The following is a 22,432-nucleotide window of genomic DNA, read 5'->3' as shown; positions in this document are numbered from 1 at the left end:
AGTTCACAGTAATGTTAAGGAGATTAAAACAAATCCTATTTCATTTATTTTTTAATGTATTATACAGGAATCTGGATGAAAATTTGGTAATTTTAAGATAAGATCTATGGTCTTTGGTTTTAATTTTTGATATAACAGATAAGTAATCTAATAAATATAAAAAATACATTATAAGAATATATGTTTAAGCTTAATTTTGTCTCTCACTCATAACAAGAAATATTTTTTCTCAATTGTGGAAAAAAAAGGCTTAACCTCAATATATTTGTGAATTTACAGATTAAGGTCATAATAATCCATTTTCTCATGAATACTACTACTTTTTAAACTATTTAAATATAGGCTCTCTTTTCACCTTCTGCTATTACCTTAATACTATTATTTTATCCCCTGTGCACAAAAAACATACCATTCCATTGCATAAGTCCAAAACCATGACCAACATTCAAAGTCAACTACAACTATAAACTAATCACACAGATGTGCACGAACATCAACATCACACATCTGTATTAATATCTTACCAATTTTGTGTAAAACTATAAGCACAATTGTAAAATAGCACTTCTATAAGACACAAACAGCACGGAAGGCCAGAAGCTCGATCCTGCTTTGAATTTCAGTGATAAAGACTGCCCAGCCGCCAGGAATAAGACGGATCCTCGCTGTGCTGACGTCGCAACTGGCACGTCTCCCACAGGTTGGGGAGACACTTCAACACTGTCCACTTCTCCTTCAACTACTAAGAGGATACTGGCACTGTCCACCTTTCTCAGGGTGAATTCATTTGTACTAGTTGGAACCTGTGATTGGATATAATAAGAACGGTGAAAAAGAGGAAGTTTAGGATATATGTTCAGGAGAGAGAACTAGAATACAAGACTAGGAAAGAGAACTAGAGTATCATTCAAGAAAAAATAACTTTGGTAGTCTCCATTAAAACAAATAACAATATGTACATTTCCATTAATAAACTGGACCAGAATCTACAATTTATCTGAAAGGGGTTAAAAAAAAAATCACAGCAACAAGCCAATGTATACCTCAATCATATCAACTGCAAAATCTGGAACAGGGAGGATTGTAGAAAGTCGTGAATTGGTCGACCTTGGACCCTTGGAACTTCCTGGACTCAGCTGGAACCATTCCATATTCGAGCATCGACACTAATGTTTCTACGTCTTGGTATTTAGGTGTCAGTCCAGCTCGAACAACATTGTCAGAACAGGCCATACACTCAATGCAATCTTAGATCAGAGAAATATCATCAATAAACAATAATACTATCAAAAGAATTACACATCTATATAATTACAGTTATTTTTTACATCTATATCTACAGCACACACATAATAATACACAAACGTTCTTGACATATGCCCAATAAATATTCCACATTATTTTTTTCATTGTTTCCTTAAAATCAGACCATAAAACTAATACAGATCCAAAGCCTCACCTCCCAGCAAATAAGCATGAATGATGTTAGGCCCAAGAAACATTGACTCTCCCGGCTGTAGGGTCAGGTAATTCAGAAGGTATATGGAGAAACAGCCAACATCACCAGGATATTTTTCATGAAGTGTGAGAAACAGTTCCCTAAGAAGCTCTTTGCCTTTTCCTGAGTCTGTTAAAAAAAATGGAAAGATATTCAAAACTTCATTGTACAGAGATTCATACATGTTTAAAATAATTATATGAATCACAAAAATATTGATGGTAAGTCATAAAACTAGCAAAACAAAATAAATATTAAACCCAGGAAAGAAAAAAGGAAGTTATAAATATCTAATTATCTTTGAAATTAATTTTTGTTTTTTTTCTTACTTCAGTAATATTATATACACATAATGTTGAATGCACATTCAGTACATATCATTCTACAAGCTTTGCAGCATAAAATTAACTCTTCTTAATACTCATTAAAGTATAATATGGTACTTACCCATTCCTGGGAATCTCTGAAGTAATTCACTAAGAGCAGAGGCAATGGTGTCTTTCGATGCATTCATCATTGCTGAGAAACAACCTTTTAAATTATCCTCTGTCGGATTTTCAATAAATGCATCAGCTGCTGCATCTCCAATTACCTTCTTGAGCTCGTGAATCTCTGTAATAATTAAAAACACAAGATTATTTCACTTAAAACACTGATCTTCTAAATCTCAAAACATATGTACAGATATGCATACTATTCCTATCTTTAGAATGAATCCTAAAAAAAACAAAAAAACTGCAACAATAAAATCCAGACTTTAAAGTATGATTAAATACTTATTCCTCTATGGTTTTTACTCTTGAATAATGACCTTTTAAATGCTTTACAATCTGTTCTGCAGGTCTAAAGCCACACAGAGCTTGGAATGGTGTGAGGGCGATGGTCATTTCTGGCTTATGGTTTGGATCCTTGTACACATCAGGACGGTCCTTGTGCAGTTGCTCGGCATGACTCTGCAAAACATGATTATAATAAAAATAAATGAAGATAAAAACAAAACTGAATAATTGAGCTACTCCCATTTTTCTATTTGCCTTGTAAATAAGGTTTTGAATTGGCCCATTATTCTTTAAATCCCCCTTAGAATCCCAATCAACTGTACTGATTGTCACATATTGAAGATTTCATTGTAATAGCCTACATGTCTTGTTAAAAAAATAGCTTCAATGCCTTTAGATCCTAAACTTAATAAGAATTACCTTGTTTGGGTGAGCTTGGATGGACAGAGCTTGGTTTACACTTAACACCTTGAACAGATAAGGAAGAGATTTGCCAAACTTCTGGATAACAGGTGATCCTAAGACATCAGGATGCTTGCTTATGTAGTCTCCCAAAGTCTCACCAGTACCTGTGGTTAAAATATAATAAGGCACTACTCTTTCAGTGCATTAACAATTACGTATAATATTCCTATTCTAGTCATAATACTGAGGAATGTGCTAAAGTGCCCTTATCCCTTTACTCTAAATATATTTTACTTTATAAAAACAAATGTATATAAATTACAACTATACAGCTGCACCAGCATATTTGCATACATACACTCATATATATGAGTAAACACACATACATAAACAAATGACTTTTGTTGAAAGGAAACATGATCACATATTCATTCCATCCATACATATAAAATACTCAACATGCTAGTCAAAAACATATTTTGAAAACTATAATCAAGTTTGCACAAGAAAATATTCAAGAACTGCTTTAAAAGGAAAGAAAAAAATCCACTAAATCATAGAGAACTTGCTCACCCTTTATAACAGCTGGACCACTAGGGTGCGTTCCCATCCACAGCTCTGCAAACGGCTGTTCCTCAGCTACTTCAAGCTCAGGTTTGGCAGCCTTGGCAAGCTGTGCCACACTACTCGACATCCCTCTAACACCCCAGGCATATTTCTGGACAGCACACTGAAGTTCCATGTTTACTGTCTATATGGGCAGAAAACTATAATCATCAATTTTTTTTTTTTTTTTTAGATAAGTAGTATGATATATTTCTGAAAAGATGTCTGAATTATAATCTTAAAATCTTAATTTTTTGCATTAAAAAAATACTAACTGGTACAGTCATCTGCATAATGATTTAAAACATTAATAAAATATTTTCATTCAAATAGCAACATTTTATATATCTGGGTAACTATTTAGAACAGGTCTAAAAAAAGCAACACTATGATGTGTATGCTTCAGGCTTCATCAGAATCAACACAAACCTCCCATGTATCGAATAAGACAGAGCTTGGATTAGTTCCTTTAACCCTATCTATATGGTTACGCCAGTTTCGACATCATGAACTGGCAGTGAAATATACTGTGCCACCGATGTTGGCATCAAAATTCCATTTTATTTTAGTTGCTGCTGAGTGATCCCCGTATTCTGTTCTGGCTCTATTATTTAGATTCCATATATTGCCCTAGAAATTCTACAGTTCCACAAACCACCCCTTTTCCTACCAATCACGTAAATCAGCTAGACTATGCCTCACCCTCTACCCAAAATGAGAAACTATCATTGGCAAAGTCTACTTGTCCTACCCTGGCCTACCCTGGTTCTCCATATCCCACTATCCTTATACTTCACCTCTTACCCCTCCATCAGGAAAGGGGGTGAAAGAAAACTTGAACTTTACCATGAACTTGAGGCTTCATCGAATCTTTCCTTTCAACTGTGTGTGTGTGTGTGTGTGTGTGTGTGTGTGTGTGTGTGTGTGTGTGTGTGTGTGTGTGTGTGTGTGTGTGTGTGTGTGTGTGTGTGTGTGAGAGAGAGAGAGAGAGAGAGAGAGAGAGAGAGAGAGAGAGAGAGAGAGAGAGAGAGAGAGAGAGAGAGAGAGAGAGAGAGAAAGAGAGAGAGAGAGAAACTGTATAAGATAAGATACTCTCTGGAGAACACATTTAAAGTTACCAATCACAGGGCAAGTGCCCTGTGCATGAGCAATGCAGATCTTTTAAACCATCCAGAGCAAAATCGTTAATAATAATAAATCTTTAGTGATATACAAGTTCTGTCCTGCCATCACGTACAGTGTGGAGGTTTGTTTGCCTTTGCCATACCCTGAAAGGTGGAGACTCAAGAATCACTGGTCTAAGTCACAGTCCCCAGACTCCCAGTTTATAAAAAAATGAATTCTGGTTTTATTTCTAAAACTTGCATGTTAATTCTAAAACCATTAGTAATGTGTGTTGCACTCTACATGGTTATTACCTTTCTTTATCCAAATCTTTTCATGGTCCTATTCTAAACATCTACCATAATAGGATACCATACAAATTCCTAACACAGTCAACACAGTGTCACCTCTTCCACAATACAGGGGTTGTTTATATATAAAAAATGAATAAAGAGTTCTATACTCCTATATAAGGAATAATGAACTTAAAGATTTATGAATCCTTCCATCTGCCTATAATAAACTGTCGTAACATTTTGCTTTCAAGAAAGTAGGTCATATATCAACAAATATTATTGTTTGAAAAATATAAAGCAGTACACAATGATGTTATATTAACAATACTAATGACAATTTCAGTTTTTTGGGATATAACATCTGTATTTCAGTTCTATAACACCGTAAATAATACAGGCTGCTGAAGACGTGGCAGTCAGTTTCTCAAATTGGGAAATTCCTGAAGCAACTTTCTTCGTGTGTACAATCCAATTTTTAGTTGCAAGTTACACCTCCATAAAACCATATTGCACAAACCATACCAAACATCACAGTACCAGCTCAACAATGACTCAACCCTTACTCAATTCTTACCAGCAATTACCACCTGGGAAATAGGCCTATGCCACGCCGGCAATGCAGATTTAAAGGTGACGCGAAGGTGAATGAATCAGCTGACGCGTGACGTGACTTTACTCACTGCCGGTTGAGTTGCCAGTTACGTTATTGTTTTTTGTTTTTCTTTTGCCGGGCCTATCGCTCGCCGTTTTTTTTTTTTTTTTTTTTTTTTTTTTTTTTTTTTTTTTGAATGAGCTTTTTGTTTTTTGGACGGATAACTATATTGATATAATTTGTTGAGGGTATTTTTTTTCTTAGTTGTATCCATCATTATGAATATAGTGTGATAGTAGTTTATTCTTACGTTCTGAGTATGTAAGATAACGTTTAAAACAGGAAACTAAGGAAGTGGGGAATTTTCCTGTTATTTTTTCCTAGTGAGTGTCTGTAGAGAGAGAGAGGAGTCGTAAAATAACAGTACAGTGTAAATTAAGTAGGAAAAGGATGGAAGTTATACACACACACACACACACACACACACACACACACACACACACACACACACATATATATATATATATATATATATATATATATATACACACACACATATATATCCTTCATTATGTGTACATTTTGTTTTATACAGCAGTATATACATATGTGTGTGTGTGTGTGTGTGTGTGTATGTATATATATATATATATATATATATATATATATATATATATATATATATATACATATATATATATATTTAGACATGCATACATACATTATACACACACACACACACACACACACACACACACACACACACACACACACACACACACACACATATATATATATATATATATATATATATATATATATATATCCTTCATTATGTATGTTTTGCTTTATACAGCAGTATATACATATATGTATATATATAAATATATACATATAAGTATATATACATAAATATATATATATACATATATATGCATATATGTTTAGACATACATACATGCATTTTATATATATATATATATATATATGTATGTGTGTGTGTGTGTGTGTGTGTGTGTCTGTGTGTGTGCGCGTGTGCATGTGCGTGTGCGTGTGCGTGTGTGTGTGCGTGTGTGTAATATAATATATATAATGTTTCTCTCTTATTTCTTATCAAGTTGAGCAACAACATGTAGTGTATATGCAACATCTGATTGTTCTGTTGCATGCATCAAAGAAGTATTTCGTTTTGCCACACTGACTTCAGCTATAATTGTGCAGTTTACCCTTCGTGCAGTAAAATTGGTCGCAGGCAAAGCATTTTTCGCCATTGTTTGTTCATTTCTATCCTGAAAACGGTAGAAATGAACAAACAATCGCTTCAGAAAACAATGGCTTCAGAAAAATGGTCAGTAGTCAGTCTTGCTTTACCAGTATACCATCCTTGTATCATGTTTATTTTAAAACAGTACAGCAGTCATTTCATTGGGAGTAAAGCGTGTAACGTACTGTCAACGTCATGAATAAGTTCGACCTTGGCCGTGGCTGGTATTTCATGTCTATGGTTCAAGGACAAGACATTTGAACGGGAGGGAAATTAGTCATTTTCGGACGCCAGTAGAAATGGAGAAGGTTAAAGAGGGGGAGGGCCTATTAAAAAGTCTTGATTTACATAATCGAAAGGTGTTCAAGACTTCGGAAGGAGAAAGCAAGATCGAATGATTAGTAACTTATAAATAATGAAGAGCCAGACAGGTACCGAGACCTTGCTTGTTACGCGTCCAACCGAATATTGCAGTAGCCTTGCAAGGTCTGCCTTACCCATCCAGGGGCCAATAGGATAGTTTGCTTTTATCATTCTGTTGATTTTTCCCCTCTATTACACCTATATAGTTTTGGTTGTGACTTATAAATGCCTCTTGAATATCTAATTTTTCAACCAGCCTATTGTTTTTCGCTCGCTAGCTACCCTCCCCTCTCCCCCCTGCCCCAAGAAAAAGCTGAAATAACGCCCCTGGTAATCCGTAATCTTTGCCTTGCTTCTATTTGCACGGAAATACGAGCTTCTCACGCAACAGGCAGGCGCCACGCCGTCGTCTGATCGTTACCTAGCAAAGTTGCCTCTAATGCAGTTGCACAGAAACGGTCTACTTGGAACGTAGGATAGGTGCTTCCGCTTCGTATAATAAGGGCTGTGCATTGATGTATTTGTGAATTACATTATTACTGATTAGGGTTATCTACGTAGTGTGTTTACGGAATGTAGATATATGATACATAGCCCTTCTCTCTCTCTCTCTCTCTCTCTCTCTCTCTCTCTCTCTCTCTCTCTCTCTCTCTCTCTCTCTCTCTCTCTCTCTCTCTCTCTCTCTCTCTCTCTCTCTCTCTCTTTCTCTTTATCTCTCTCTCTTCCTGGATAAAGTTGACCAGTGATATCAAGTAAATGAAATTCAGAAATTCGTGTCCTTTTTTCATCGATTTGATACCAAACTATATATCATAACTGCGAACCATTACAATGAGTGTTGATGTGTGCATTGGAAAACGGAGCATAGGAAGATTGCAAGAAAATCATATACTACTACCAGGAATAGCAAAAAGAACAGAATCGTAAAAAAAATCTGTATCATTCCTTAATTTTTAATTTCAAATAATACTCGTCAGTTTTTCAAAGTGAGAGAAAGGAAAACCGCCGCATTTATAGTTATACACATATACACATACTGCTGGTCTCTGTGTAGGAAAAGTTTACCTAGTGCAGTGGGTTAGTAAGAAAACAAAGATGCAAGGAACACGTAAAGTCTTTTTTCTTTTTACTCAATGGACTGAATTAAGCAATAAATACATTATTCTGCGTCAGGGGCGAATTTTATCTTGCCTGACACACCCATTCAATAATGTTACGTAATGTACCGAATACAACTAAAACAAAATACAATATTCTGATTTCCAGTTTAGTGAAAACAATATATATATACGGACTTAGTGAAGGAATCTACTTGTAGGACTATTTACACAGCATTCTTTTGTTAACCTTAAAACAGGGACGGTATTATCCCAGTATTGCTTGTGTGTCTTCTTGATCGATTTATGACTGTAACAAGCAACGAATAACTCTCAAGGTTTTTTCTCCTCTCTCTTGCTCCTCAACTCTCCCTCTCCCATTAATGCAATTCACTCGGTGAGTTACTTAACAGGCTTCTCGTTGAGTCCATAAGAAATAACCAAAACTTCTTTCACACTAGAGCTGTTCTGTCTGATCTTCATGACTGAAGTCTCTACAGGATTTTGTCTCACTGATGATAAGTGTTTTTGTCGAACTTTTACAATTTGCTATCATCTTAACAGTAGACTTGGCAACACAAGAACAGTAATCCTATGATCAGTGAGTTGTTGGTAATAGATGCTGGAGTGGTAGTGGTGTTGGTCGCTGAAAATCTCTTTATATTTCATTCCTTTTGTTGTTATGAATTATTTATAATGCAGTCATGAAGATCGCGATATACCATTAAAGAGTGCACAAATTAGTAGAAAAAATAACTAAGCCTCCCTTGTAAATCTGTTATAAAAAAAAAAGAAAAAAAAATATATATATATTTATATATATATATATATATATATATATATATTATAACCATTAAAAGAAATGGCATGTAATGAGAGTTGATTTTTATAAAGAAAATCCCATCACTTTCAGGAAAATGTTTAGCTCAAGCTCTGTTTGTGAAATGTGAGATTCACTGTTGCTAACGATAAAATGGGTGACAGGGCATGACGGTGAATCAGGGTACAATAAGTTTATCTTTAAGATTACAGTATCCTTATTGCGCTTGTGTGTGTGTGTGTAAGGTATAGATGATAATGATTATCTTCACAATACAAAAGAGCGGTTTGGCCGGTAATATCTTCTTCAGAAACACTTGTATTTCAGACGAAGAATACCTCCTCAGTCGCCGCTCTCCCCTCTCCCCTCTCCTTCGCCCCTCTCCCCTCTCCCCTCTCCCATTAATGCAATTCACTCGGTTAGTTACTTAACAGGCTTCTCGTTGAGTCCATAAGAAATAACCAAAACTTCTTTCACACTAGAGCTGTTCTGTCTGATCTTCATGACTGAAGTCTCTACAGGATTTTGTCTCACTGATGATAAGTGTTTTTGTCGAACTTTTACAAATGTTTAGCTCAAGCTCTGTTTGTGAAATGTGAGATTCACTGTTGCTAACGATAAAATGGGTGACAGGGCATGACGGTGAATCAGGGTACAATAAGTTTATCTTTAAGATTACAGTATCCTTATTGCGCTTGTGTGTGTGTGTGTGGTGTGTGTGTGTGTTGTGTGTGTGTGTGTAAGGTATAGATGATAATGATTATCTTCACAATACAAAAGAGCGGTTTGGCCGGTAATATCTTCTTCAGAAACACATGTATTTCAGACGAAGAATACCTCCTCAGTCGCCGCTCTCCCCTCTCCCTCGCCTCTCTCCCCTCTCCTTCGCCCCTCTCCCCTCTCCCTCTCCTTCGCCTCTCTCCCCTCTCCCTCGCCTCTCTCCCTCTCCCTCGCCTCTCTTCCCTCTCCCTCCGCCCCTCTTCCCTCTCCCTCCCCTCGCCCCTCTCCCCTTCCCCCCTCCCTCGCCTCTCTCCCCTCTCCCCTCTCCCTCGCCCCTCTCCCCTCTCCCTCCGCCCCTCTCCCCTCTCTCTCCGCCTCTCTCCCCTCCCCTTCGCCCCTCTCCCCTCTCCCTCTCCCTCGCCTCTCTCCCCTCTCCCTCCGCCCCTCTCCCCTCTCCCTCCGCCTCTCTCCCCTCTCCCTCGCCTCTCTCCCCTCTCCCTCGCCCCTCTCCCCTCCCCCTCCGCCTCTCTCCCCTCTCCGCCCCTCTCACCTCTCCTTCGCCCCTCTCCCCTCCCCTCTCCTTCGCCCCTCTCCCCTCTCCCTCCACCTCTCTCTCCTCTCCCTCCGCCTATCTCCCCTCTCCTCCGCCTCTCTCCCCTCCCCTTCGCCTTCGCTCCACGGTGTTCGCTCCGCCCTGTTCGCTGAGCCGGAGTCGCAGTCCATTACGTAACTTGCAGACGAAATCGAGACCGAGTTTACCTGTGATTAACGAAAGCTCATCATGATATCGAGTACCTGATGGTTGATGTTGGTTTCTGAAGGTATGGTTTGTTGTCAGTGGGTTTAACTACTTTGGTTTGGTTAGAGGAAAGGGGGGAGGGTTTTTGTTTGTTTGTTGGTTTAATTGGGAAGTTTGATTGGAGTTTTGTGGTAGTAATTATTGTAAAGGGGGATGGTTGTACTTGTTAATGACCTTGGGTTGAATGTGTGTTGTGATTTTGTTGTTTTGTTAAGTGAGTATCGTGATTTACAGTGTGTTATTTGAGTTGAAATTTATATTTAGGAGAGTGGTGGTGTTAATATTGGTAATACCTTTGAAAAAGATTAATATGAATAGGAAGGGAGTTATATGTTCTAATTACAGGGGTTAAAAGGAATGAGTATATATGCTGTTCATTTGAAAGCCTACAAAAGCCTAGCTTTGTACTCTTTTTAGATTTTTTTCTTTTTTTTATAACGTTTTAGCTTCCCAGTTACAGAATATATTGAAGTAAATGTTAGGAAATTCAAGTGTGGGACTTTATCCATGTACTGTGATTATATTTTCTTTATCAAAATAATCTTAAAACTTATTGTAATCTGTCATAGAAGACTTGTAATTCCAAGCCCAACCCACAATCTGAAAATGGCCTACAAAGCTCTCATTGATTCTGGTGCGAAAGAGCATAGACTAGTTCATTATAAGGTGATAAATTGCCAGCAAGCTCTATTTTGCCACAGTATATATGGTGAAGTAGTGTTGGGTTTTATAGGAAAGCCAACAGTTAATTATGGCATTACTAATGTGTGTGTTGTATAGCTCTTTGGTTTCTAAAAATAACTTTTGATGATAAGCAGAGTAGGCTTTCAAAACAGGTGTTATATTGCACAGATATGTTGGCAGTAATCTACTCTAATCCACTATAATGAATGAATTATAGTCAGAGTTTCAACATGACTGCATATTCTGGCAGACAGAGAGTGAGCGATCCCTTATTTGATGAGGTCTACAAGCTTTATCTTGTGGTAGTGGTTAGTGGAGGATAGTTGAGTGTCTTCCATGAATTACATAATTTACCTCACCATGCTAATGTTTAACTAACTTAATCTAGACTACTCTAATCTTGCATGATCTATCTGTGGAAAACTATAAATACTGTACATTACTGTCACATACGTAATTGGAAATATAAATGAAAAAAGGTTTATGTACCATTACAGAATTTTCACATGTATGTATAATGCTTATATCAACTATCAGTATAAATATGCCTTTGCATCTCTAGTTGATAATCATCTAGAATAAGAGGGCATCAAGTAATGCCACGGCCTACGCACTTCAGACACTGTAAGAAACCAGTTAAATTATGGCCATTTTGATAATCTTGTCTTAATTTCCCAAGTGACTGAATTGAAAATTTCAGCTTTCACCCAGAATATCATTATTATGTTTTCCAGGCAGTGAAAGGGATTTTAGAAAATGGAGTTTGTCATAGGGGCAACAGCAGCCTGTGGGGCATGCATTTTCTCCAACCCCATGGACGTGCTCAAGACGCGCATGCAGCTACAGGGGGAACTAAAGGCTAGAGGGCAGTACACTATTATCTACAGGAACATACTTCATGCTGGTATTGCTGTAGCAAAGGTATGTTGTCGGTGTAGAATCCTTACACTTTTTAATTATATATTTGGTATTGTAAAATGTTAGGAGTAAGTTTTGTTGTGAGAAAATTTGATAAATTATTGATTTTTTTTTAGTATAGAGATTGTGTTTCAAGTTTCACCCAGTTTGTAATGTATCTATTTTGAGTGAAACAGAAACATTGTAGCTATAGTTCTCTTCATTTTCTTCTATGAGATAAACCTTACATACATATGTCATTCTACCAGTCCCTCTTTCAAAGATATTTACAATCGTTATTTAGTCTTTATCTCCACCCTATGAAATTCTAAACAAACCCAGAGTGAAGTCAAGAAACTTTTCAGTAATGTGAACTACATTTCTTTGAAAGGATACCCTCAGCCGACCCTCTTTTACAGGCTGATGGGATATCGGGACTCCAGAAGGGACTAGTGCCGGCTCTTTCATATCAAGTAGTCATGAATGGAATGCGCTTTGGACTGTACAGAAAGATCCTCGACTCAGGAATCATATCTCGTGCCGATGGTAGTGTGTCATCGCTGGGTTGCATTGCAGCTGGAGCTTTTGTGGGCGTGGTTGGTGGTGTTGTTGGAAGTCCTTTTTATCTTGTGAGTAATAGGTAGTTTAAGTAATGTTTTGTCAGTCTTTGTACAAGAAATTTTGAATATTTGATTGTTGGTTCTGATTTACCATTGATCATGAAACCTAATATATTTTTGATAGATCATTCATGCTTTCATCTGTTCATGATGATAATTCCAACCAAGTATGATATATAATGTGCTAGGTTTGTTTATGGTGTGTTTCTAATATTTTTATTTTCACTTCTTTAGGTGAAGACTCACCTACAGTCACATGCAGCTGAGTCAATTGCTGTGGGTCACCAGCACAAACATGAAGGTATATTTGCTGTTTGAGATGATCATAGGCATTAATTTTCCAGTATAGAAATATAATAATTTATTATTCTGTATTGGAGGTATTAGATAGATAGTCTGTAGTAATGAATTACTCCTTTCAAGCTTCTTGATTCTCCCCACAATTTCAGGATTCTTATCTGCACTGCACAAAATTTTCAATCAAGAAGGTGTCAAGGGATTATGGAGAGGAGCAACCACCTCCATACCTAGAGTCGGTGTTGGTTCAGCTGCACAGCTCTTTTCTTACTCAAAAAGCAAGGATTGGCTCGACCATTATGGGGTGAAAATTGCTTGGTGTTTGTATTCTAAATTATAGACGTTTGTTTGAGTATGTGGAGGTGCAGTAATTTAGGATCTTGGAAAGTACTGAATTTTACATTGTAAAATGATAGGTGCTTTTTGTGTATGGGGGAATTGTCAAAGCAAAAGTTTAATTGATCCTTCTGCTGCACTGTTCAAAACCTAACAGGGACTTATGAATTACTGATTATTAATTGGGATATGTAGATATTTGTCTTAATCTGTGAAAGAATAGAAAGAATATTAAGACCTTTATAAGCCAGCATACCTTTTTTTTTTTTATTTCCCCTTTCTCCAAGATAGAATTTGAGATATTTGCTTTTATATAATCAGGAATATATTTTAATGTAAAGAGCATATTTTAGGGTTAAGAAAATATATTTTTAGCTAAGAATATCTCTATACTTAAGAGATTATTTCATAGTTGAGAATATATCCTGAAGATGAGTATCTTATAGTCAAGTTAAAGATATAACTTTGAGCAAAGATTACATTTTATGGTTAAGGAAGTATTGTAATGTAAAGATTGTTGTATCAGCTCGGCCTGCTTCACTTAGATTTATTTACCTTTCAGTTGTATTCACGAGACAGTTGGCAAAGTACATTTGTTGGTGCTATGGTTAGTGGCTTGGTGATTGCATCATGTATGAGTCCCTTTGATGTTGTTGCAACAAGAGTTTACAATCAAGGTAAGCTTTGCCTTTTAGCTTGATAATATGATAAATGACAAAGAATATGGATATGTACTTTAATTTTTTTCTTCTTCTTTTTCATGTGTGTAAAATACAGATATAATCTTCTGAAAGGCATTTTTTTTTTTTTCATTATGAGTGCTTACGGAATCATACTGAACCTGAGATATTTTTTCTCCTTTAGCAATTGTGATCAGTATCTTTTCAATTCATATGATGTCAGCACAGTCTTCTCACTTTATTTTTCCCCCCTAGTCACAAATTATTTTGATTTTTCAATTCATATGAAATTCGCATGCAGGACTAGACAAACACGGCCGTGGGTTGCTATACAAGGGCATCACTGACTGCATTCTGAAGATCTACAAGACAGAGGGTGTGTGGGGCTTCTACAAGGGCTGGTCTGCTATTTACTTCAGGATTGGTCCGCACAGCTTCCTCAACCTCATATTCTGGGATCATCTACAGAAACTCTTCCTAAAAGTGAGTCAAATTGATGGAGAAGAAGGGGAAGTAAGTACAGAAGAACCGATAAGAGTAGAGGGCATTGGTTCACCGATATCTGATGGGAGCGATAGGCAAAAAGTGCACGATTCTCTCTTACCATCTATTTCTCTCCACTTTGATACAATAAGAACAGTTCCAAGGGATGCTGTCCATCAATCAGAAGAGGGGTCAGATGTGTCTCCCATCCATCAGTCGCTGGGATAACTGCTTAAAAAGAATGTGGTGCTGTTGGGTTTTAATAAAGACTAAAGCTTTTGATTCTGTATGAGTCCAGAGGTTCGGGAAGATTCTTGGTGATAGATATTTTGGAATCTCATCTTTGAAGTTTGTCTTTCTCTCTTTCTCTCTTTCTTCCTCTCTCTCTCTCTCTCTCTCTCTCTCTCTCTCTCTCTCTCTTTCTCTCTCTCTCTCTCTCTCTCTCTCTCTCTCTCTCTCTCTCTCTCTCTCTCTATCTGTTTCTGTCTCTCTCTCTCTCTCTGTCTGTTTCTGTCTATCTCTCTGTCTGTTTCTGTCTGTTTCTGACTCACTCCCTGTCTGTTTCTGTTGGTATCTCTCTTTGTCTTTCTCTGTCTGTTTCTGTCTCTCTCTCTGTCTGTTTCTGTCTCTCTCTGTCTGTTTCTGACTCACTCCCTGTCTGTTTCTGTTGGTATCTCTCTTTGTCTTTCTCTTTCTCTTTCACTGTCTCTGTCTCTATTTATCTTTCTTATGCATGTTAACATGCTGTTATATCATGACTGATGTATAATTTACCCAGAACGACATGCCTTATTTTTTTCTTCTTTTCCTAATATAATTTTATGGGAAATAGCAGTGCCTGTAGTGTTTGCTTATGTAACAATATTATGGAATACTGTGATGAATATTTGCTCATACTATATTCGTTAGGCTTTGGGATTATTAACATTTAGTCATCCTTCATGATTGATATATGATAGCATTTATTAATACAATACATCAGTAATGTCATTTATTCTTGCTACCACAGTTCCCTTCAATTTCATCACCTTGATATATCAGCTGTGGTGTTGGGCTCTAGTTTCCTAACTAATTACGAATTATCACTCATTTACATTCCCTCTCTGTAGTCCTGAGATTAAGGTTGTTAATTCATTACAAGCAACTAACAAAGGAAAATGCTTTCTTTTCAGTACAGGGAAGAACATGATGCCGATAAGAATGGATCATGACCTTGAAAGTGAGTTTATTGCATAATGTAATGCAGGTAATCATATAGTAGTTAGTAGTTAATATTAAGATGTCCACATAAATGTACTGATCTATAATTCTTGCACGGTTAATTGCCTTAGCTAAAATATGTGAACAGCACAAAAAAGTGTCATATATTTTATTGTTATTAGTTGTTTTGTGTATAGAATATTTTTGTATAATAGATTTTATTTTATAGGTGTAAATAATCTTGTATATTAATTTGTTTTTCATGAAAGCCATCTGTTATGTAGAATTTTTTTATGCAAGGAGAATAGTGCTCCATCAGAGGTTTTGTATATTCTACTTAAATCATACAAATTTTAGTTATTTTGATATTCCAGTTTTTTTTTTTAATCTCATCGAGATACTGTTCAGGAATATAAGTTCCGGAACATTAACTATCATTTGCAAAGATTTTGATTGCAAGTAACATTTATTATTCATAATAATTTTATATAAAGTGCTCATGTAACTTCCTTTACATATAAATGCAAAGATAAGTGAATATTTTTTTGCTAGTCAATACCCCACGTAGTACTGAAAAGTACAAGATATCAAATGAGGCATCAAGGAACACAGTGGCATGTGACTGAAAATACAGTAAGCTGATACATTGCAATATCAAAGTACAATATCAAATATCAATGTACAGAAATACAGAAGCTTATTTCAGGCAGAGCTTGAAAAACTATTTACAGCAGAGGCTCATTGTCCTTGTAAGTGTATTGAATTGTATTATAACATATTAGCGTATTACTGCAATGTCATGTTATTAATGGTAAGGTCCAAGTCAGTTACATTAACTAACACTATTGGTATCTGCTGCCATTATTAAGTATCTACAGTCATATGTCCTTTTTTTCACAATGTTTCATGCAAAAGTAAGAATCAGCTTACTGGAAATCAAAAATAATTAGAAAGTATGAGAAATTCCAACTATGAGCTCATTGTCTTTTATAAAACTTTTTTCAATCTACAATTTTATCATGATAAGGTCAAGGACACAGGGTTAGGAAAAAGATGGAAATAAACAAAGAACACTTTTTATGTGTCACTGTGTTTCAAGGTGCAGCTAATGTAAAAGGGTCCATATGTTACATCATTACACAAAGAATATTAGTCACAGCATCTATGAAAAATTTGTTTTTTGTTGTTGTTGTTTTATGAGTAATTTTTTTTTTTCTGTTTTATATAGAAAGCATTAAAGTTTATTAGAGAATATATCCTGCAGATTCTTTTTTTTCCATATAGATGTAGAGACAGTAAGCCATATTGTATTTGGTTAAAAGAAAATTTAAAATTATAGCTCCAGTGTATTATTAATAAAACAAAGGCTTAATTACAGTTGAATAGATATCTTGAATCAGCACTCATTATACAATTTTTGCAAAGTAAATAAAACATTTGATTATGTCATTCGTTTTTAGAAATTAGAAATATGGGTAACTATGTTTTATTATGTTGAGAATGGTATTCCACATATATAATAATTGAAATTGTTTGTTGCCAGGTTCAAAGACCTTTTTAAACAGTGTTATACTGTTAAACAGTTTATTTTGCATGTAGTCTATGGAAATACCTATATTACTGTTTCCAAATTTAGAGATGGTATAATCACACACACACACATATATATATATTATATATATATATATATATATATATATATACACATATATACATATATATAAAGTAATTTTACTGGTAATGATTTGTTTAAGCAAAATCATTGAGATTTTCAGTAACCTTTAGTTTCTTCTTAGTGTAGTATTTTCCAAAATCTTGTTTGCACAGCACAAGTATTATTACAAGCAAGATATTATGTAAAATCAGTTATATACTGTAACGATAATTGTAGAGGTTTGGTTCCTAGTGTAAGATCACTATAAAAAATATTGTCATATTTTTCTATGTTGCAAAGGGATTATATATATGTTAAACACTTTATTTTTATTTAATATTTGTACATATGTTATGTAAGACCTTGCCTAAGAGAGAGTACAGTGTAAAACAAAGTTGTGAAATCAGGCGTAGGAGCAGTAGAGAAAAAATAATTGAAAATGTTAGAAAGATGCATGTTTTAACCATCTTTATTGGACAAACAGATAAGCTTATGTGAATTGCAGCCTTTTTGCAGAATATCTCCACAGTACATTTTTAGTCCTGAGTTTGTGTGATAGAAAATGTAAAAAGACTTTTAAATATGTCTTAAAAAGCAGGAGTAATGCAATTTGGTCTTGATGATGTTTTTATAGATAGATTGTTTTTAAATGAAAAAAAGGTCAATTAAAATAAAATGAGGATTTTGAGTGTAAGAGTCTCTTTACTAATAGGAGCTTGCAAGATAGATCCAGTTCACTAATAGGAAGATGAAGAAAAAGAGTGCTCAGTATACTGAATTCAGTATTAATAAAAAAAAAGCACATGCATATATACACAATATGTATTAACTGTAAGATCGATTATCTTTTAATAATTGTTGTGTTTGTATTTCCACTCTGCACCTCAGTCCACCTCGCCAAAAATTGGGCAGTGTTCCAATAGTAGTCTTTTGTGCCAATTGAAAATGGTACAAGTATTTGTATTTGCCCCACTGTGCTGGGATGACATGGCATACATTCCATGTCTGCTGTGATTTTAGCTTATTGTTTATACTTAGATTGCTTCACAAGTACTTAATCACCTTGGATTTCATTACTAGTTCTACCTTTCTCACCTATTTATCATTCTTTTCTTCTTTTTATTGCTATTAGTATTTTCATAACATCAATAATGATAGCAGTAATAGAATACTACTGATATTAATAGTGTCAGGAAATAATATTCTCCAATACAAAAAAAAAGGAATGGGGAAATCAGGTGTTCATGAAGAGCTATTAATTGACTTATTGGTGGTTGAGGACTTGTGAAGCCATCTGTGTGCAACAAAATTCACAAAATATACAGCGGATAGTACATGTACTCGTGGCCAGTGGGCTAAAAAAAAGACCAACACAAATATCACAATGATCAATTAAATGAGCCTAATTCACTGTATTTTGTTTTTTTTTCCTTTCCTGTATAAAGGGATGTTGTTTTAGAAAACTAGTAAACATTACGTAAACATCAGTAATAAACTATTTGAAATCTCTACGAAAATTAATATTGAAATAAAATAAAATTGCATGAATAATGAAAATCTAAAATTATATTTCACTACTCAGTTGATATCATACTAAGCAAAAACATTGTTTTATGTAGGTCTAGAAAACAATTGAAGTAACATTTGATATACTGCAACTTTAATCTTATTACCATGGTTGCTGGACCTACTCGAAAGGTTTTTGCTATATAATTTATTCCAGATTAGGATACTTTTGTAACTACTACATAACAACAAAAAAACCAACAGTTATTGCAAAAGTAAGTGAATTTTCAGACTTGCTTAGTGACAGATTTTGAGCTTTCCAGCTTACATACTTTTCTGTTACCGTGAATAAAGCATTTTTGGTCTAATATACAAGTGTCTGGGAGATTCTAATTATATGTTACATTTTATGTGAATATTGCAATCATCTATATAATGGTTAAAAAAGAAAGACAAACCAGAAAAAAAAAATATTTAATATAAAATCATATTAAAGTTAGGTATATTTACAACTTACACAGTCAGCAATATAAATATACAATTCACTGATAGGGAATGCTGAAATAAGACAAAAAAATGTAGATAACATTCATAGTAATTTTTAAACATAAAAAATCAACCATTTCTTTGTCTCTGGATTAATAAATCCTTTTTCAACATCAAAGAACAATTTCTTTCTCTCTGGATTTATACATCACATTTCAACATCCAAAAATGAGTGTTCATTCTTTCTGGATTTATACATCATTTTCTCCTTCAAGAAGATTTCTTTCTTTCTCTCTGGACTTAAACATCATTTTTCAACATTGAAGACAGAACTATTTCTTTCTCTCTCAATGTTTACAAACAAATTTTAATTTACACTAATCATATTCTACTCCACTGGTTGAATTAGAGGTCGAAGCTCTTCACAGTTCTTTACTCTCTTGAGATGCCAGTTCACGTATCTGCAGTGTATAAATAAAAACTACAATTATAATGATAATACTACAACTACTACTAATATTATCACTAGTAATACTTTTGATGTCAATTGGATAATAAAAACATCACAATTAGCATTTCATTATTGCCCTCAATAGATATTATTATAAATACTGCCCTTATAACATTATTATTAATCAAACTACAGAATAATATAAAGAAAAATATTAATATAAAGAAAAATATTAATATAAAGAAAAATATTAATATAAAGAAAAATAGTAATATAAAGAAAAATAGTAATATAAAGAAAAATAGTAATATAAAGAAAAATATTAATATAAAGAAAAATAGTAATATAAAGAAAAATATCAATATAAAGAAAAATATTAATAATCTAAAGAAAATTTGCATAATCCGTTGATATCTCCTTACCCAAGAATAATTGTGGAAGTTCCTAGGCAACCCGCAGCCAAGAGGAAGGTCGCTCCAGGAAGATTGAGGGAAACAAAGATAGGATAAAGCATATCAAAGATCAGCGACCCCATTAACAAGGACAGCTGAGCCATTGCTGACACGATCGTCATGACACGACCTGCGAGAGAAAAGTGATGACGGAGATTTGTCATAGAGCTTTCTGCATGTGGGTTTATAGTTTTTCAGTCTTATAAAAAAAAAAGAAATAATAGTAATCTATATTTTATTGCTTACTGCTGTTTTTTTTTCTTGATGATCTGGATTTACTGTGATGTGATTTAAAAATAGATTTGTGTCTTTTTTTTTTAGATGTACATTAATATCAGAAAATAATTCTAGAAATTAAGTCTATACACAAAAAAACATTAACTTTATATTTATATATCTTATCTTACCTTGTTCCTCTTTGTCCACAAGAGAAGAAATGACAGAGCGTAAAACAACAAACAAATATTGTCCGAAGACATCGAGGAATGGCACTGTGAATATGAGAAAAAAAAGCATTTATATAAATCTTTATAGATAATTTCTTTTTTTTTTATACAACTGGGAGTAGTTTGGGACAGTTTTTTTCTGGATTTGAATTATGCTTCAAACAGCAAAACGACAGAAAGGGAAAAAATAATTTATAAATTATATGCTATATAGTATTTATTATACAAATTCCCATTTCCAAATACAAAACCTAATCTTTTCTCCACCTTTCCTCCTCCCCTTTACCACCTACTTCTTCATCCCCCTCCTCCCTCACTCCCCATCATCCAACTTCATCCACTCTTCACCCCTTCATCCCCCTCACTCTTCATACAACCCCCCCCTTCATCCCCCTCACTCTTCATACACTCCCCCCCTTTCCCCCTATTCCCTTAACCCTCCACCTCCCACTTCATCCACTCTTCACCCCTTCTTCCACCTACCCTTCATACACCCCCCCTTCATCCCCCTCACTCTTCATACACCCCCCCCCCTCTTTTCCTCTATTCCCTTCACCCTCCACCTCCCCATCACCCCTTCCTTTCCTCTTATCACACACCTGAACCTCACGCAAATGTACAGGACTACGGTACTTCAGGACAGAAAAAGATTACAACATACTCAGTCACCTTCTCCAATTTTCCCATTTCCCCACTATCCTCCTCCCCCTCCTCCAGCTTCCCCATTTCCTCATTTCCTCCCCCTTTCCCGCTCCCCTCTTCTCTCACCCTCTACCACCTTCCCTCCTTTCCCCCAACACTCTCCCACCCTCCACCAGTTCCTCACCCCCACCACTTACCACCACCCATTCATTCCCCACCCACTTACCACCACCCCTTCACCCCCCATCAACCCTTCACCCCCACCACCCCTTCACCCCCACCACCCCTTCACCCCCCACCACCCCTTCACCCCCCACCACCCCTTCACCCCCACCACCCACCACCCCCCACCACACAACCGAAACTCACCCAAATACACGAGTCTCCCCGAAGACGTCGACCCCAGCAGGAGGAACGCGGCGACCCTAGACAGCCCGCCAAGAATGCCCAACGCGACATCACTCAGGCCGAAGAACCGCCTCATGGAAGGTAAAATGATGAGGAGAGAGATTCCGTTTACGATATTCTTGATGCCGAGGTAGCGTGAGTACTCGGGCAGCGTGAGGCCAAAGCGGTCTTGCATGTAGAGGTACAGGAGGTCGAATTCAGCTGAAGGGGGGGAGGGAGGGAGGATGAGTTAAGAATGAGTTATGTATGGCGAGTGGATGGGTGGATGGGTGGATGGGTGGATGGGTGGATGGGTGGATGGGGGGGTGAGGTAGAGAGTGGAATGCTCATCAATTTAGGAGGGTGGATAGGAGGCGGGTAAGGGGGGGGGGGGGTAAAGTGAGAATTAGGACAGGATAAAATGTATGAATGAAGTTTGGTTTAAATTGAGATGGAAATGTGGTAGGAATAAAGGATCTTGAAGGTAAAATCGATAAGGGCGAAGTTATAATGAATAAGAAAGAAGTTAGGATGAGTGAGAATTGAATTAAACTGAAGGCGTGCCGAGGTTGTAAAGAAGTTAGAATAAAGGAAAATGAGGTTTAGAATAATACAGTTTAACAAGTGAAAAGTGTAATTAAAATAATTTTGAAGATGAAGTTTGAATGAGTGTCAATAAAGACGAAACTGGGAATGAGTCTAGAACGAGTCCAAATGAAGTTAGGATAAATAATGAGTGAAGTTAGACAAATCAGCAGTGACAACCATGAACAGAAATGTCTCGATAAAATATATGTTATCACCATATGCTATGAAAAGCTATTCTTATTAGCCGATCATTGTCAATATATCTATTATTACAAAGTGA

General features: G+C 35.8%; 3 protein-coding genes across 10 annotated transcripts in view; 1 reads left to right on the top strand and 2 right to left on the bottom strand.

Annotated features, from left to right (window-relative positions):
* Positions 1–36: 36 nt before the first annotated feature.
* Positions 37–5,044, bottom strand: LOC125041382 (mannose-6-phosphate isomerase-like). Its single transcript, XM_047636284.1, is given in 10 exon segments — positions 37–614; positions 617–803; positions 1,044–1,076; positions 1,078–1,247; positions 1,460–1,627; positions 1,946–2,110; positions 2,310–2,451; positions 2,698–2,846; positions 3,256–3,433; positions 5,024–5,044. Coding segments are annotated over 9 exon segments (1,230 nt in total). The 5' UTR covers positions 3,425–3,433; positions 5,024–5,044; the 3' UTR covers positions 37–567.
* Positions 5,045–10,230: 5,186 nt separating this feature from the next.
* On the top strand, positions 10,231–18,605 carry LOC125041376 (solute carrier family 25 member 35-like). Of its 4 annotated transcripts, XM_047636271.1 has the most exons (8): positions 10,500–10,557; positions 11,762–11,948; positions 12,344–12,553; positions 12,779–12,845; positions 12,994–13,145; positions 13,740–13,854; positions 14,159–14,340; positions 15,513–18,605. In XM_047636271.1, exons 2-8 carry the CDS (start codon positions 11,784–11,786, stop codon positions 15,549–15,551), a joined length of 930 nt encoding a protein of 309 aa, XP_047492227.1. In that variant the 5' UTR covers positions 10,500–10,557; positions 11,762–11,783; the 3' UTR covers positions 15,552–18,605. The 4 variants fall into 4 exon arrangements, with proteins under 4 accessions (XP_047492225.1, XP_047492224.1, XP_047492227.1 ...); XM_047636269.1 differs by lacking the exons at positions 10,500–10,557; positions 15,513–18,605 and adding an exon at positions 10,231–10,365 and having other exon boundaries at positions 14,159–14,757; XM_047636268.1 differs by lacking the exon at positions 15,513–18,605 and having other exon boundaries at positions 10,499–10,557; positions 14,159–14,759.
* A 557-nt stretch (positions 18,606–19,162) lies between these two features.
* The window catches only part of LOC125041375, a 16,231-nt gene continuing 12,961 nt past the window's right edge, over positions 19,163–22,432 (bottom strand). For 4 of the 5 annotated variants that reach the window (XM_047636264.1, XM_047636266.1, XM_047636263.1 and 1 more), the window contains exons 7-10: positions 21,547–21,786; positions 20,497–20,580; positions 20,060–20,219; positions 19,163–19,647 (exon numbers count right to left, since the gene is read on the bottom strand). In XM_047636264.1, the coding sequence (XP_047492220.1) occupies positions 19,575–19,647; positions 20,060–20,219; positions 20,497–20,580; positions 21,547–21,786 (557 nt within the window). In that variant the 3' untranslated portion in view covers positions 19,163–19,574. The remainder of the gene's footprint in view (positions 19,648–20,059; positions 20,220–20,496; positions 20,581–21,546; positions 21,787–22,432) is intronic. The other variant, XM_047636267.1, reaches the window with a different exon arrangement.

Source organism: Penaeus chinensis, chromosome 30 (assembly GCF_019202785.1).
Source record: "Penaeus chinensis breed Huanghai No. 1 chromosome 30, ASM1920278v2, whole genome shotgun sequence".
Lineage (NCBI taxonomy): Eukaryota > Metazoa > Arthropoda > Malacostraca > Decapoda > Penaeidae > Penaeus > Penaeus chinensis.
This window is presented reverse-complemented; position numbering and strand designations above follow the sequence as displayed.